This window comes from Plasmodium coatneyi, chromosome 4, assembly GCF_001680005.1.
Source record: "Plasmodium coatneyi strain Hackeri chromosome 4, complete sequence".
In the NCBI taxonomy this organism is placed as follows: domain Eukaryota; phylum Apicomplexa; class Aconoidasida; order Haemosporida; family Plasmodiidae; genus Plasmodium; species Plasmodium coatneyi.
The window spans coordinates 1,531,024-1,548,702 of NC_033559.1; the positions used below are offsets into that span (position 1 = coordinate 1,531,024).

The 17,679-nt window shown below is 38.4% G+C and overlaps 1 protein-coding gene across 1 annotated transcript; it reads right to left on the reverse strand.

Moving 5' to 3' along the window:
* Positions 1–4,163: 4,163 nt before the first annotated feature.
* Positions 4,164–11,908, reverse strand: PCOAH_00009170 (SICA antigen; the record flags this gene model as incomplete). Its single annotated transcript, XM_020057726.1, has 10 exons — positions 4,164–4,868; positions 5,685–6,148; positions 6,351–6,455; positions 6,754–7,753; positions 7,938–8,624; positions 8,821–8,927; positions 9,191–9,755; positions 9,910–10,016; positions 10,887–11,700; positions 11,834–11,908. The coding sequence occupies 10 exons, from the start codon at positions 11,906–11,908 to the stop codon at positions 4,164–4,166; spliced, it is 4,629 nt and encodes a 1,542-aa protein (XP_019913140.1).
* Between the last annotated feature and the right edge of the window lie 5,771 nt (positions 11,909–17,679).

Consider the following 17,679-nt stretch of genomic DNA (forward strand, 5'->3'; position numbering starts at 1 on the left):
TATATATGTATATACGATCTTAAAGAAACAGCAAAAAACATTGCCCTACCATTTTACTCTTCCCTTTCCTTTTCTTCTTTTTTTTTCCATTTTATTCGTTCTTTCATCGTTCAGGTAAACTTTCATCTAGATAAAAATCTAGGTGAACATCTACATGGATGGTGATCATCCACAGGAATGAACATCTTAGGTGAATGAGCATTTAAAATGTGTACATATAAATGAACAACAACATCTTCTTCTAGATGATGATTGATCATCTAGTTAGATTATTAAGGATCATCTGGTAGATGAACGATTGCAACTCACAGATGGATGAATGAACAACCTAGGTGATGATCATCTAGGTGGATGAATGAACATCTTAGATGAATGATCATCTGGTAGATGAATGAACATCTAGATGGTGATCATCTGGTAGATGATGTTTATCATGTAGACGATGATGATGAAGTATATGGAAGGGAATATTCGGACGAATAAAATGTAGAAGAATCATCTTCCGCTCTTTCCATATTCAACCTTCGTACTAATGATGTTCTTTTTTTTTTCCTGCTCCTACTTATGCCACCTATTCCAGAAAATAAATTGGTATACTAAAATAAGAAAAGGAGGAAGGGGGCAAAGAAATAAGGGAGTTGGGAAGGAAATATGTATTACATATATATGCATATCTGCATATATGCACATATTCCCATATATATATATAACATATGTGTATATATATGTTTATGTTATATATATGGCTCTATTATTATGGTAGTTATTTCTTACTTTATACAGAAGGAGAGCAGCCGCTGGTAGTGCTATTGCACTCAATAGGGAAGGGACGATGGTGCTAGCAGCACCACCACTACCATCAGTAGTAGCAGTAGCAGTGGTGTTACTAGGTTGACTATCACCCCTAATTACTTGTCCAGGTACAGATGTAACAAGTTGTTCCGTAGCCCCTGGTTCAGTTTGCGTAAGGGCTTTAGTAGCGTGCACCACTTCCCGCTGCCTAGGAGCCACTTCAGCCATCCTACTCACCTGAGGTAGCTGATCACTTAGATCATCTTCAGTAGGAGGCTTTGGACCATCTTGCACAAGAGGAGTACAGTTCAATTTTGATAGTTTGTCCTCCCATTTACAGTATTGTTTATACTTGTTCTCATATTCGTCACAGTATGTGTCACCCTTACCCTTTGCTCTTTCCCTTCCTCCCGCACCTTCCCCCTCACAATATTCCTTTACAGCATCGCATGCATTACTAACACCCGCCTTGTAAGGGGACCACTTTCTCTGACAGTCAGGGTAACCCCGTTGTAAATACTGTTGTATAGTGTCATAATCGTGGTAAAAACCGAATACTTTTTTTCTACCGTCGACATAATCATTGGCGCGGTCACCGTCAATATCTTTATAATTAACATTACACTTATGTTGGAGAGAAAGATCTTTCAGCGCATCGTAAATTGATTTCAGGACTTCTGATACACTGCTCCCATTTGCAAATGAGGAGATATAGCTATATATCCAATGATAAAAGAAACGGCAAGGAGTATCATCATCGAGTTGTGGTTGCTTATCTTTCTTGGTTGCATATTCCCCTTTCTTTGTACATGTATAACAATAAGCCCCCGCGATATTCCCCGCCTGAGCAGAAAGTTCTGAGTATGTACTTAATTTACCCTGCAATGTACTCGTCAATTGATCGGCATTGTCCCCTATGGTGTTACACTCCTGTCCAGTTGCCATCCCGAATTTCTCATAGAATTCGGTCTCCGAAGGTAATTTACCCAAATCCACTTTCTATAAATGTGAATAATTGTTGGGGGGATGGAGTGTAAAAATATACGTTGTATATATACACATACATATGTGTTATACATATGTGCATGCTAATTATATATATGCATATATGTATATGAATGACAATACAGATATATATAGGATGTCGGATGCACATATGTTCAATAATGAACTTTAAATAGGGAGGGATAAAATTTTTTTTTTTTCCGGTGCTCCCAACTTTTTCATTCCTTACCTGTCCTGGTGCCATTTTCCCAACCCTTCTTTTCTTTATTCTTTCTGTATATATATAACAACACACACGAACAAGCACATTCCCTCCCTTTTTTTATATGTTAAGGAAGAAAAACTTGTTCCATTCTATATATATATATATATAAAACATGTGCATGTACAGGTAGCACATCACTACCCCTTTCACATTTTCACATTTTTCCTTCCCCCCTTTTCACACCCACCACATTCCTCTTATATTCCTTTACTACAGTATTATATGATAGTTCTCCGTACCGCTATTCTTCAAGAACATTGTAGAACATTGCAGAACATTGCATTATTATTATGTATATTACACGCATGCTTCCCTATTATGAACATATATAGAGGAAAAGGGGCTTGCGCAACTGCCTTTCTTCTTTAGAAAAAAATTTCAGCATGTGACATTTACTCTATGTTCTATTTTGCTATTCTTAAGTGGAAAGGGGGCGTTGGGGGTGGTGGTGGTAGGTGGGTTGTTAGATCATTAAAGTTTTGTTAGATCACATATATATATATTGTGTGGTGCAGTACACAGTTCATACATATGTGCAGCAGAGAACACCTTCCTTTCTCCTCTTCCTTCCACCCTCCACCTAACAACCTTCCTTCCTCCATACGGGGGTAATGTGTACATATTTATTAGTAGTATTCATCGGAATAAGCTTAAATTTATTGGATGAAAATTAAGCTACACATGACAGACGCTGAAGGAAGGGAATGAGGGAGCTGCACTCAATTGTGCACATATATATATATATATATATACATATACATATGGATATATCTATATATATATATATATATATGCAGCAGCAACAAAGTTGCTCATGCATTACGCACCTCCCTTTTTTATATAGTAGTGCTGTGCTTTCGTGACACTTCCTCCCACACATGGTAGGGGGGGGGCGGAGGTGCGTAACAATGTGTCGCGCTTATGGATGATTAGTGCGAGTGTGTAATTACATTTTCCGCCCCCAGGGCCCTGTTCCTCCGTGTTGCCTCGTAAATAGTGACGCCCTTCCCCCCCTATACTTCCCATATGGCCCCCTAATTTATACACTACCACCAGATCATAGTAGGTGCATGCATTGTGTTCTTGGAGCACCCTTTTCACGTCCTTCCATTCCGCCCTCCTTCAATCCACACTATAACATACATGTTAATGCATCCTTCTCATTCTTTCTTCTCTCTCCTTTTTATTTCTTTCTTTCTTATCCTTCTTCCATAACTACCTTATTCCTTTTTTTTTTTTTTTTTTTTTTTTTTTTTTATACACCCTTCGGGTGTACGTCCCCCCAGGGGGATGATTAAATAGCAGGCCACATTGCTGTTCCATAACCTAAAAAAACCCTTAGCTCACACACCCTTAATTTTTAATTCATACACCCCCAACCCATATTCTTACACCCCTAACAACCTTCCTTCCACCAAGGGTCCACATAACAACCTTCCTTCCACAAAGGATCCACATAACAACCTTCCTTCCAACTTACCACCCCTAACAACCCTTTCCTTCCCTTCCATAGACCCTCCTTTCCTTCTTTTATTATTTTCTTCTTTTATTCACTCTCTGGGAGGATCTCCCCCCAGGGGCGCCTAAAGTAGCAGGCCATATAATGGGGCATTAACCTAGAAAAACCCTTAGGTCACACACCCTTAACTTTTCATTCTAATACCGCTAACCCTTTATTCTAATACCCTGAGCAATTCATTCTAACACCCCTAACACTTCATTCTAACATCTTTACACCATTATTCTACCATACGCCTTACTTCACAGCTGCGCAACTGTACACTTTTTCACCCCGCGACACCCCGCGACGTCGCACACCCAATTTAGAGAACTTTTCAAACAACCATAATTTGAACTTAACAGAAAAGAATAAACAAATTATTAAGATTAAAAACTATAACAAAAAAAATTTAATGAACATATTTTGCATCTTCAATAAAAAAGTTGCAAACCAATAGGAATGTATTAAAGAGTTCATTTGAATTATATTTATTACGAATTAAAGTGAACCCATTAGTACGAAACGAAAAAAAAGAAAAATATTTACTACAGCGTAAAACTGGAACCTGAACATTGAAACTGTTCCATAGGAACCCCCTCCTTAGTAACAAAGGCTTTCCTCCCTAAACCCGGAATCTGAACATGGAACCTGTTCCCCCGGAACCTCTTCCTTTGGAACAAAGTCTTCCTCCCTAAACCCGAAGCCAGAAACTGAACTTGGAACCAGTTCCATAGAAACTAAGTTTTTCTCCCTAAACCCGAAATCTGAACTTGCAACCTTTTCCTTAGGAACAAACTCTTCCACCCTAATCGCGGAATCTGAACACTGAACCCGTTGCTTAGGAACACCTTCTGTTGGAACAAAATCTTCCTCCCTAAACCCGAAATCTGAACTTGGAACCTGTTCCTTAGGAATATCAACCATAGAAACTTGTTCCTCCGGAAACTTTTCTTCTTTTATAAATTCGCTTCCCATGAATTCTTGAACCAAAATTTCAAAAAAGTTTTCCTTCGTCGAATGTAGGTCCCCTTTTTGACATTCGTCTAAGACTTCTAAATGAATATCAATAATGGTTCGGTGACCCACACCACGACGACCAGCACGGTGATCAACGCCCTGTTTTTTTGGGCTCTTCGTTCTTCCCGTTGGAACAGATCTTGGTTTTCGTTCCTTTACTAAGGTATACTCATGAGGACCATCCTGCTGTTCCACATGATCAAGGAGATGTTCTTCTAGGGAAGGGCGACCAGATACTTGATGAGCCCTTGTGTGACGTTTTCTTCTTTTACCACGAAAGAAAAAATACTAAAATAAAAGAACAAAAATTAGTTTTATAGGTGTGAAATGTTGTTCCTAAGACGAGTACAATCAGTATAAAACAAGTGCGAATTGTACATTTAACGCATGAAAAAGGAAGGGTTAGAAGGTGTATGTTCCTTTTTCTATTTTTCTTTTTTTTTTTTCTTTTTTTTTTTTTTTTGCTTCTTTTTTTTCTTTTCTTTTCCTTGCATGAGCCCCTCAGGGGTATATACCACCTTATACAGATAAACAACAGGTCACATTGTTGTTCTTACACCCTAAAACCGGGAATTTTAAGCGCGGAATCCTACATACACCCCAAAAATGCGAAATTCTACGCGACCCCACTGATTCATTCTCCTTTATTTTATTTTTTTTCTTTTTTTTTTCTTTATCTTCGCCCCCTAAACAATTAAATAGCAGGCCACATTGTTGTTCATATACCCTAAAACAGCTAAACACCAGGCCATATTTTTGTCCTTACACCCTGAAACAGCTAAACACCAGGCCATATTATTGTTTGTACACCCTGGAACCTTAATCTTAATTGCGAAATCCCACACCTTAAAATGTGAAATGCTACACACCTTAAAAGGTGAAACGCTACACATCTAACTGTGAAATACTACTTCCTAAATTTAAAATACCACACCCTAAAGTACGAAATACTACACACATCCCAAAATGCGAAATCATACACCTCCCCTTACTGATTCATTCACCTTTATTTTTTTTTTTTTCTTTTTTTCCCATTTCTTTTCATTTTTTCTTTTTTTTTTTCTGCCGAAAAAATATTTTTTCTTCTTTTTTTTTTTTTCTTACCTTCCAAAGTAAGTAGGACATGGTGATGATTCCAATGGTGGTAGGAATTGTAGGGAGGTACGGGGTAAGATCAGAATGATCTATGGGGTTACTGATTGGGAATGGAACAGGAAAGGTGGCTCCGGCATCCCCCCTCCCACCACCTGCTGCCTTGGTAGTAGCAACTTCAGATGACGATGCTGTTGTTCCATGTGTTGTTTGCGGTGGACTCTGTGGTTTGCCTGGTGGTGGTGGACCTTGGGGTTTGTTACCACCCTGTTGTGGTGGTCCTTGTGGTTTGCCTGGTGGTAGACCACCCGGTGGACTAGCACTAGCAGATCCACTACCACCAGGTCTTGGACTACCAGTGTTTTGATTACCAGTTGAATTACCAGTACCAGAAGAACCTGGGTTCCAGGTTCCAATAGAACCGGAACCGGAAGAACCTGGATTCCAGGTTCCAGTACTACCGGGTCCGGAGGAACCTAATAAAGAAGTAAGAAAATGGGGTGGTTAAAATTATCCTTCTTCCTTTTTCATTTTTTTTTTTTATTTTTTTTCTTTCTTTTTATTCATTTTTTCCCGCTTTTTTTTACTTTTTACTTTTTTACGTCTTAATTTTTTTACGTCCTAATTCACTTGGGTGAACACTTAGACAGGAAGTATTCATTCTTTTAGGGTACTTACCTTTCTGTTCAGGACCTGGACTTCCACTTGCTGAAGTGGGAATTGATGGAATGGCGGAGGGAGTTTGGGTGTCTGTTCCTGTGCTTGGAGTCTGGGAACCCGAACCTAAAGTGAAGGAAGGAAAAAAGGCAGGTGGTTCAGTTTATCCTTCTTTCTTCTTCTATTTCTTCCCTCTTAACTTTTCCTTTCCTTTTTTTTTTTTTTTTCTTTCTTTTTTTTTACTTCTGTTTTTTTCTTTTCTTTCTTCTTTTATGTACACCCTTCGGGTGCACATTTCCTCCGGAAGGTGGAAGGACGAAAGGATCTAAGAAAGGAAAGGGATCCAAGGAAGGAAGAGAAGGAACACTTCCCTCCTTCTTCCTTCTTGTTTGTCCCTTTCCATGTACATCCTTAGTGTCATTACCTGTTACAACACCCTGCCCAGGTTTGGCAGATCCTGGATCTTGGTCAATTGTAGGACCTGCACCTGGACCTGAGGTAGTAATAGTGGTTGCGTCAATAACATTCGTGGTTGCAGCGATTCCAGTATCGGAGAATGTTCCTTTTTTCAGGATATCATCCTGTAAGTTACAATTTCCACCAATACACGTTTGAACGCTAGTATCATCGTCCGGAGGAAGACACTGAAGAGCTGCGTTTTCACCACCTTGCACTACTCCACCCTTACAATCTACAGTTCCTGTCTTACCTGGCTGAACTGAGGGAGTTGGACTGTCTTTAGAAGGTTCCGCTGGTGCAGATGCTGGTGGGGACTTTGCTGGTTCTGACTCACCTGATGATTCAGACCTACCTCGACGTTCTGTTGATGATGTTGTTGGTGGTTTAGTAGCAGCAGGTTTTGGACATATGTCAGTTATTGCTTTCAGAACTTGTTTAACTTTTGGTTCCATGTTCTGCTTTGGATCCAGCATCTCGTCGAATCTTTTTTTTATTGTATCCCCGTCTGATTTCTGTATTTTGCAATCTTTATAGCTATTATCCTGAGTGCACAAAGGACACAAATCACCTTCAGTCTTGCATGGGGATATGTCCTTCTTAATTTTATCACTCTGCTGAAAGGCATGAGTTATGCCTTTTTCTATGTCAGCCTTCTTGTTGGCTGAACATTTGGTTTCCATTTCATCAGCGAATATATTCAATAACATACAAGAGAAAGTTCGGTGGAATATGAGGTTATCGTCTATCTTCTGTTGATCCGTCCCGTCTGTTCCCTTTGGAATTTTATATATATGTTTTAATCCTTTAACAATGTATTCACATGCCTTCTTCTGTGCTTCATTCAGTGTAGTGTTCTTCTCATCAGTGCTATTGCAATGAGCATCGATGGTTTCGTCTTTCGCCGCCACTATTTTCTCAAACAGTTCATTCAATCTGTTCTTAACATCGGCGTCCCAGAAGAGATCCTACATACAAGAAAAAGATGGAACACATATATATCTATATATATACATATATATACGCTCAATATATATATAGTCACAACATGTGGTTTTGTAGTTCCCGAATATAAGGGCGTATAATATATGCACACACTATCCACTCATTAGTCTTTTGCCTTCAGCTACAGTGTGAAACAGTGTTCCTTACCCAGTCTTGATACGTTCCATTGTATTTCCTGTTTTCACCCCACCTATAGTATATACACTTTACACGATCACATAAGTTATTGTTCTTATTTATATCATTTATAGCATTCACAGCTTCCTTTACTTTTGGTTCCGTCTTTTGACTTGTGTCTAGCAGATCATCCACTTTTTTTTCTACATTATCTTTGTTCTCTTGGCAGTTACTATTTTTATCCCATAGGTCATTATCCACGCTTAGTTCGCACTTTGCATAGCTCGTGTCCCTTGTGCAAGGCACACAATCACCACCTTTACCATTCTTCTTTTCTTCACACCAATTATCCCTGTTCTTATTTCCTTCATTGAACATGTCTTTTATTTCTTCTTCTAAGATGGGACAGACTTGTCCCTTTGTTTTCTCTATGAGGAGATCTGCATATGCGTTTAGGAATAGGCAATACATGGTTTGATCTGTTAGTCTAAAATTCCTTGCTTTCTTCTTGTTCTTCTCTTTCGTATTCTCCTTAACTTCATAAATGTACTTTAACCCAGAAAATATGTATTGACATGTTTTTTTCCCTGCTGCATTCAGTGTAGTGGTCTTTCCATCAGAGGATTTGCACAGTGAATCCATGGCTGCGGCTCCCGCCAACATTTTTTCAGATATTCCCTTCAGCCTATTTTTCGCATCCGTATTCCAAAATGTGCACTATGAAAGGATGAGGAAGGGAAAACAAAAAAGAAGCATGGAATACACATACATATATATATATACACATAACTATATGTAGGCATACATACGTGTATATAATTTACAGATGCCCCTCTCCGTTGTTTTACGTATAAGACTCACACGGTACACTGAAATAAAAAGTTGACCACAGTGCATATCATTGTTTACTTACCCAGGTCTGCTTGTTTTCGGTGGGACCTATTCTGTCCTCGAACCAATTATGTGCTATGCACTCCAAACGTTGACATAAGGTTTTATCCTTCTGGGTGCAATCTCTGCCTATGGAGGAAGAAAAAAAAAAAGAAGAAGAAAGGGGGAAAAGGGTGGGGGTAAGGGACAGAAGATATATGAACTGTCTTGCGCATGATAATGGAGTGGTATCGTATGTTTATAGGTTCGTTAATTATTGTATGTTCGCTTCCGTTGTTATTCTTATTGTCCGGTTCGACCCCTTGTCCGATTTCATCCCCCTTGTCCGGTTAACCCCCTGTCCGGTCCGCTTCAGTGATGGTAGGTTCGAGAAAAAAAATGATTTCGCTTACATATGCTCTTCAGAGTTCGTTTTACTCTGCTATCCTTCTCAAGTAATTCTTCCACTTTTTTTTGTACATTCTCTTTGTTCTCTTGGCAATTAGATTTTTCTTCCCATAGGTTTTTCTCCACGCTTAATGTGCAATTTTTATAGTTTGGGTCTCTTGCGCATAGTATACAATTAGAATCTTTCTGGCATGCAGTTCCTTTCTTAATTTCTTCATTCTTATTAAAGGCATGGTTTATACCATTCTTTACATCACATTTAGGTGTTTTTTTTTTCGCCTCTTCTTCCAATTTATCTGCATAAGCATTTAATAGAATGCAGCCCATAGTTCGATCAAATTGTTGGTTATTCTTCTGTTGTTCCGGGGTTCCATGTTTCTGAGAATTATATATATGTTTTAACCCTTTAACAATGTATTCACAAGCTTTCCTGTTTGCTTCCCTATGTTGTGTACCATCTGTCTTCCCAACGTCTTTGCATATACCGTCGTCTCCCGTTTTATCATGGGTCATAGCAGTAGACAGGCCCTCTAATACTTTTCCAACGTCGTTCGGCCCCCAAAATGTACACTACAGAAAAGGCAAGGAAGAATGGAATATATATGTATATGTAGATAAAGTGAATACATGCTTTATTGTTGTTCCTCCCCCTTTTCCTTCATATGTATAAGGTACAAGCTCCACTGAAATAATCCTGAGTGTCATGAATATTAGTGCTTCTTACCCAGTCTTGCTTCGAACCTCCGCCTCCTCCTATTCTGTTTTTAAACCATTTCTTAGTTACACAATTTGCACGTTCACATAATTTATCTTTAGTCTTACAGTCCTCATCTACAAAGAAAGGAAGCCGGGAAGAAAAGAGTGAGTGAAGACATGAATTATAGGATAGATTCATTCTTTTCTTCTACATTGCCCTTTTTTTTTCTTTCCTTCCTTTTCCATTCTCCTTTCTTTCTCCTTCTTTCCCTTTGCTTTCTTTTCTTTCCTTCCTTCTCTTCCTTCTCTTCCTTCTTTTCCTTTCCTTTTCTTTCTTTCTTTCTTTTCTTCCTTTTTTATATCCTCCCTTCAGGAGGATAATGGAATATGGCCCACCACCCACCCCATCCATCTTATCATTCGTCTATCCCCTCCACATTTTCTACCATCGGTTCCTTCCCCCTTGTCCACTTCACCCCTTTGTCCGGTTGGACCGGAGTTGTCCGGCTGTCCCCCCTGTCCGGTTTCCTTTCCCCCCTTGTCCGGTTCAACCCCTGTTCAGTTCACCCCCTATTCAGTTGGACCCGGGTTGTCCAGTGCTTTCCCCCTTGTCCGGTTCCTTTCCACCTTGTCCAGTTAACCCCTTCTCCGGTTTGACCCCGGTTGTCCAGTTCATCCCTTGTCCGGTTTCCTTTCCCCCTTCTCCGGTTGGACCCGGGTTGTCCGGTTTCCATCCTCCCTTGTCCAGTTTCCTTCCCCCCCTTGTCCGCTTATCCCCCTTGTCCAATTCACCCCCCCTGTCCAGTTCACCCCCTTTTCCGGTTCATCCCCCACGTCCGATTTTCTTCCTTTTAAGCCCTTCTCTTTGAACCCTTCCTTCAAGCTCCCCCTTACTCAGAACTCCTCTTTCTTTTTCTTCTGTTTCCTTTTCTTCTTTAAATTCTTTAAATTTTTTCTTTTCTCTTTCGTTCTCTTTTATATAATATTTTTAATAATATTACTTACCTGGGGCAGATGGTGCTGGTGCAGCCTTCGCTGCCATTTTCTCTTGAGCCTTTTGAATTTTTTCGTCCCATATTTTACTTATTTTCCTCAATATTTCTACTGTACCCTTATCGACGCCTACTTCCTTTAACACATTTACTAATTCGTCCTTTGGCAAGTTATCAGTATTATTAACTAACTCCTTCAAATGTTCTTCACTATCTACCCCAAATATTTTCTTTATTCTTTCTTCCTTTTCTTTTTTGTGTTTATCCTGGGTCTCCTGGGCACTCTTATCTTGTGGACAACTTTTGCCTTCATTCATTATTCTCGTTATTCCTTCCATGAGATTTGTATTTTTCTTTGCCCAGTCTTCTATTTCTTGCCAAATATATCTTTGACCAATTCTTAAATCATTAAACTCTAATCCTTCACATTTCGTATGTCCTCCCTTCCCTCCACTTAACTTCATTACGGCTTCCTCAGATTGTAGGACATCTTCTTCTACTTTCCCTAAACTACAGTGGCTTCCGAACCATTTTATCATACTTACTCTTCCTACTACACACCTAAAATAGGCCTTCATCTTCTTTTCATATTCCTCATCTTTTATTTCTTCCAAAGGTTTCAAACTATGGTATGGTCCAATTTTTACTCCATCTATATATAATAACATTTTCACTAGAGCTTTACATAAATTCTTGTCCCTGTTGGTTCTAGTCCCTTGTTCCCCTGTTACCTCCCCTGAACATAGTTGATTTAACATTGAAAGATCAGGGTTTATGGCTTTAACCATTTCGTCCAATATGGCCCTCACATCATCCCATATTTTGTGCTGCGAGTAGGGGAACCAATTTTTTCCCGTATATATTAGGTTCCTATATAAATATTTTTATACATTAATCTGCACAGCATATAATATAATCCATGCACTAGTCCCATTTTATATGGGAATTTAAGTGTATTACATAATCCCCCAAACTCCTTAATTTCTTCACTTTTATCCATTCCACCAAGAATTCGGAGAAATATTTGAACTCCATGATGTCCTTTCTTCTCCAATATAGTTCACTGTTCTACTGGAATATTATGAACTCCATGTTGACAACCTTCCTTCATTATTATATGATTCATTGTTATATTAAGGAATTATACATTACAAAGAATTTTATGAATTCGTCCATGAAAGGTTCCTTTTAACATTCTTTCTTCCCTGTCCACAGTTATTCCTTCTTCCTTATTTTATTTTTATATCTGTGAACAAAAAAAAAGAAAAATTCTGCGCATGCGCCCTTTCCTATCTTCCTCCCTTTTTTTTTGCCCTTTAATCCTCTTTTCTTTTCTTTTCTGTTCTTTTTTTTTTTTTTTTTTCTTTTTATGGAAAATATATTTTCCTTTTTTTTTTTTTTTTATTTCCTTCTTTTTCTTTTTTTTAAAATTTTTCTTTTCCTTTGAGAAAGAAAACAATTTTCCCTTTCTTCCTTTATACATTGCACTTTCCTAAGAAGAAAAGAAAAAGAGAGAAAACAAACATTGCCTCCTTTCTTTTCTTATACATTCTACCTATGTACTCCCTCTTTTTTTGCATTTTCCTTTATGCACTACATTCTTCCTAAGGAAGAAGACGAAGAAAGAAGGAAGAAGGAGGGAAGAAATTACGGTTCCTTCATTCTTTTCTTCTTTATTTTCTCTTTTCTTTTTTTTCTTTTTTAAACCATTTTTTCTCTTCTTTAGCCTATTTCTTTTTTTTGTTCTTTTTCTTCTTCATCTTTTTAAAGAAGGGAATATATAAACAGAAAGAAAGATGATTAGATAACTTTTCTTTTTGTTTGGAGAATTTTTTCCTTTTAAAAAGTATGAATGCAAGAAAAAAAGAGAGTAGAATAGAAAAAAAGAATGGAAGAATGCAAAAAAAGAAAGGAGAAACATACTGGAATGTACGAAATCATTAACTTTAGGAAGCAGAAGGAAAAAAATAGGAAGTAATACAAATGCTGTAGAACAGTATATATATCGTTTCATAATGAAAAAAACCCAATATTATTGTCCCATTACAGTTCTATTTTTATACCCGCATAACAATTATGTCAAAGTGTGTTTTGTAATAAATGATTTAAATAAATTTCTTTGTCATGCACATTTTCTTTCATTATGCACATTCCTCAAATACTAATGCAAGGATTGGCATCCACAATTTGGCAGCTAAACGATTTTTCTTATGGGACTGGCTCATATAGTTTGTTCCTTAGGTGTTGCTTCCACCTTTCGTGGATGGAACATTATCAGCAGCATGTTCTCATTTCCAGCTTATTGTGTTCCTTTTCTCCATTATTTTTTTATTTCCATTACTTTCTTTCGTTTTTTTCCCCTTATTCTTTTAGAATGAGAGGAACTTATCTAACATAAGGAACAGAGTATTCTGTAGAATTATCATCCTCCTCCGTTAAGTCAGGTTCTGAATCTACTGTTGTTGAGTCAAATGGAGAACTATCTTCCCCATTTCGCATATTCAAGTTTCGTACTAATGATCTTTTTTTTCTTCCGCTTCTTTTATGGTTACTTCCTCCCCCTCCTCCTCCAAGGAAAGTGTTACGTAAGTCGGAAAATATAGACGTATACTGAAAATAAAAGAAAGGAATGGACAAGAATGGGAATGTGTTCGCAGAATGTATATATATGTACAATTACTGATCGTTTTATACATTCATTTTAAGCATTCATTTTTAACGTTCATTTTTACACATTTCATTTTTTTTTTTGCATTTGTTCTATGCACTCTTTTTTAAATAGACAGCAAATATTAATAAGTGTTATTATACATATTTCCTGTGTTAAGTGTACTTTATAGAGAAAGAGAGCAAGTGCTGGTAATGCTACCCCTGCAACGCCAGCAGCAGCACCGCCACCAATAGTGCTACTGTCCATTCCAGTAGAGCCTGGAGCAGTTAGAGGTATTTGCTGGGGCGGTCCTTGCGGTTTTCCTGGGGGAGGTGGACCTTGGGGTCTTGGACTACCAGTGTTCTGGTTTCCCGTGGAACCGGTACCAGAAGAACCTGGGTTCCAGGTTCCTGTAGAACCAGGTCTTGGACTACCAGTGTTCTGGTTTCCCGTGGAACCGGTACCAGAAGAACCTGGGTTCCAAGTTCCTGTAGAACCAGGTCTTGGACTACCAGTGTTCTGATTACCAGTACTGCCGGGTCCGGAAGAACCTGGATTCCAGGTTCCTGTAGAACCGCTACCAGAAGAACCTGGGTTCCAAGTTCCTGTAGAACCGGAACCAGAAGAACCGGGGTTCCAAGTTCCTGTAGAACCGGAACCAGAAGAACCGGGGTTCCAAGTTCCCGTAGAACCTGGGTTATGAGCGCCACCACCTCCTCCACCTAACAAGGAAGTAAGAAAAAAGGGTTGGTTTAAATCATATCGAAGGTCGCAGAAAGTGACATGTTGTGGGTGCACTTTCACTTTTCATGTTTTTTCTTTCCTCCGTGTAATAATACTTCTGGATTATACATATTTGTTATATGCCCTACCTCCCTTTGCTCTATTTGTCTTACCTGATACAGATCTTAAATGTTGTGATGGCCCTGATTCAGGGCACTCCAATTTTTTAGGTTGTGCGAATTCCCCACCCTCCTTACTTTTCTCACTTTGAAATTTTTCACAATATTTATCATTGGCAGTTCCTGGGCACCTCTGACTTAATGTATTATATGTTGTTTCGGCTGTTAGCCAGGAACCCTCGTATTCTGGACTGCTGCAATATGTAGTAAGCTCATCGCTGTCGCTGCTTTCCATTCTTTTATAGTCGTAATAATAATCGAACAGCGTTTTAGCCTGCGGGAACCTGTCTTTGATAATATTAGGATATAAATTTTCGCACTCACATGTAGGATAGAAGCTCTTCAGCTTCCCATAAATTGACGGCATAGCCATTGAGCGAGACTCTCCTAATTTACCTCCTAACCAATAAAAGAAAAAACTATAACGTTCATTATCGGGCAAGGACCCAAACCCTTCCCCCTCATTCCCCTTACATGCTACACAGTAGCTACTTGCAATTTTATTGGGTAGGTTTCCGTCTGTAATACGGTACATATCTAATGATGTTTTCACATCCCGTTCCAATTTAGTACGTTCCTGATGCCCTCCCGGGAATGTACAACTCCTTCCTTCTCTTCCTTCGTCTAACGCATCGTATATTTTTTGTGATGGTTTTTTAAATGGAGCGGCCTGCTAAAAATATAATTGGTAGTATGAAATGGAGCATGTGTAAAAAATGGGTGTTTCTACATGTGTGCATTTTTTCCATATTATTATTTACTGCACTATGCACAAATTATTATATATACATCATATATATAATTGTTGATGTTGTAACAAGGAAGGAAGCTTGTGTTAGGGGTAGTTGGTGGAAGGAAGGGAAGCAACAGGTCCCTTCAATGTGTTTACCGGTTGAACCATTTTTCCTATATATTCACTCTACATATAACAAAAATTTCTACTGAAAGTTGCCTTCTACTTATTCATAAGGGTTATATATGTGTGTGGGATTCTTCGGTTATATATTCCAAGTTGGGGAGTTCCTCAGTGGGAGATGTATATATATATCAAAAATTTTGTACTCTTCTTTTTTCTTAATAAAGATGTGTAATCCTTTTAACTTTCTTTCAAAGGAATGCCATAATATAAACTATATATACACACATACACATCAAAATCATTTCATAATATGTGCACATATATATAATTTAAGGTAAGAATATGAACGGGCGTACGAATGAACGAACAAGCAAAGAATAAGAAAATAATGGATCGAAGGAGTCAAACCCCTCATGTTCAATTTGTGTATCTATGTATTATATATCTTTGTGCATTGTGTGCATGTGTTCATTTGGAGCATTCCATTATTATGTACACTTCTCTCTTATTATGTATATAAGCACACCTTTTTTCTATTTGATGAAAAATTTTCACATGTACTACATACCTTTTATGTTTTATCGTTATGTTTAAAGGGGAAAGTTAATTGAAAAATGTTAATATGCATATTGCATATTTCAATCCCAAAAAAAAAGGAGCACACTCTTCCCTCCCCTTCACTTTTGGAATGTGCACCTATTCATTTATATGCTCAGGGAAGAGTGCACATTTACAGAATAAATTAGAGGAGTGTAGTACAAATATATATCCTCATATTTCATGTTCAATAGAGAGAGTGAAAATTCTGTTTCTGTTGGTGTGCATGTGCACATTTCCTATATTTATTCATTCCTTTCTTCTCCTTCCTTCTTTTTTCTTATATTATTATTGTGTGAGGTGCTTCATTGTTATATTACTTTTTATTACTTTTATTTGTTCCTTCCCTTTAAGATATTATTCTTCACCTTAAAAAAGGGAAGAATTTAGAATTATGTTCTTTGAATTATGGAAATATATTTTACACATAAAATTTCTATGGGAGCTTTCTTATATAGTGCATATACCTATTTTATATTGAGCACTCAACTTTTTTTTTCACCGTACTTAAGTGCTTATGAATATTTCCTATGGAATATACACTTATAACGGGAAAATATATGAAATGATTCTATACTTATTCAGAACTGCTGCCGTTTGGTATGAACAGAAATGTGTACATGTCTCCCTATAAATTAGTACTATCCTTTTTTTACTTCATTCTTGCCAGTTCTATATTTATTAGGTATTAATAACTCCTCCTTTACACCCTTCCTTTCTAAGGAAGGCAATGTTCCTTCCCTTCCTTACGAAGGTTTCCTTCCTCCTCCTTAGACCCCTTTCTTCTTCCTCCCTTAGACTCTCCTTTCCTTCTTCCTCCTTAGACCCTCCTTCCCTTCCTTAGATCCCTTTCCTTCCTTAGATCCCTTTCCTTCCTTAGACCTTCCATCCTTATGCCCTTCCTTTCCTTCCTTCCCTAGACCCTACTTTCATTCCTTTTCATTAGACCCTTCCTTCCCTTCTTAGATCATTCCCTCCCTCCTTAGATCATTCCCTCCCTCCTTACATCATTCCCTTCCTCCTTAGACACTCCTTTCCTTCCACCTACCACCCTAACGCAACCTTCCTTCCAACCTACCACCCCTAACACAACCTACCTTCCACCAACCATCTTCTATCATCATCTGGATGATGAAGTAGTATATGGGATTGAATATTCTGATGAACCAAGTGTTGAGAAACCTTCTGTAGAAGAACCGTCGTCATCGTCGTCATTATCAAACTCATTAAATTCTCTCCTAAGGGATCTTTTTTTTCTGCTTCCTCCAGAAGAGGAGTTATTCCCCTTAAGGATAGAAGGGAGGAACAGATGTGATTTATACTTGTAAAAAAAGTATGCCAAGGCAGGTAATCCTACTGCAGATAATGCACCTGACACAGCAGGAACGACACCGTTCATAGTTTGTTCTTCCCCTTCTTTTCTGTGACTACCACCACCGTCACTCCCTCCTTTTCCTTCTCCACCAGAGACACCGTCCGGACAACTTTCTGCATCACTACAGGAACCGCTGCTGCCGGCTTGGTTTGGATTAGGATTTGGTTTGGGTTTGGGAGTTTTTTGTTCTAAACAGGAAAGGAGATTTGCCTCATCTTCCCCGTATGAAGGAAGATCATCTGTGGACATTCTTCCAGACTGCTCTTTAGACAGTAATTCTGATGGTGGTGGGATAGTACCACCACCACCACTAACACCAGCACCAGTGCCAGTGTGTTTGAATTTGTCCCAAAATTTTTTAAAGTAATCATTTGGATTAAGTGACCCACTTGCTTTTATTGGTCTATAAGCTGTATTAGCAGC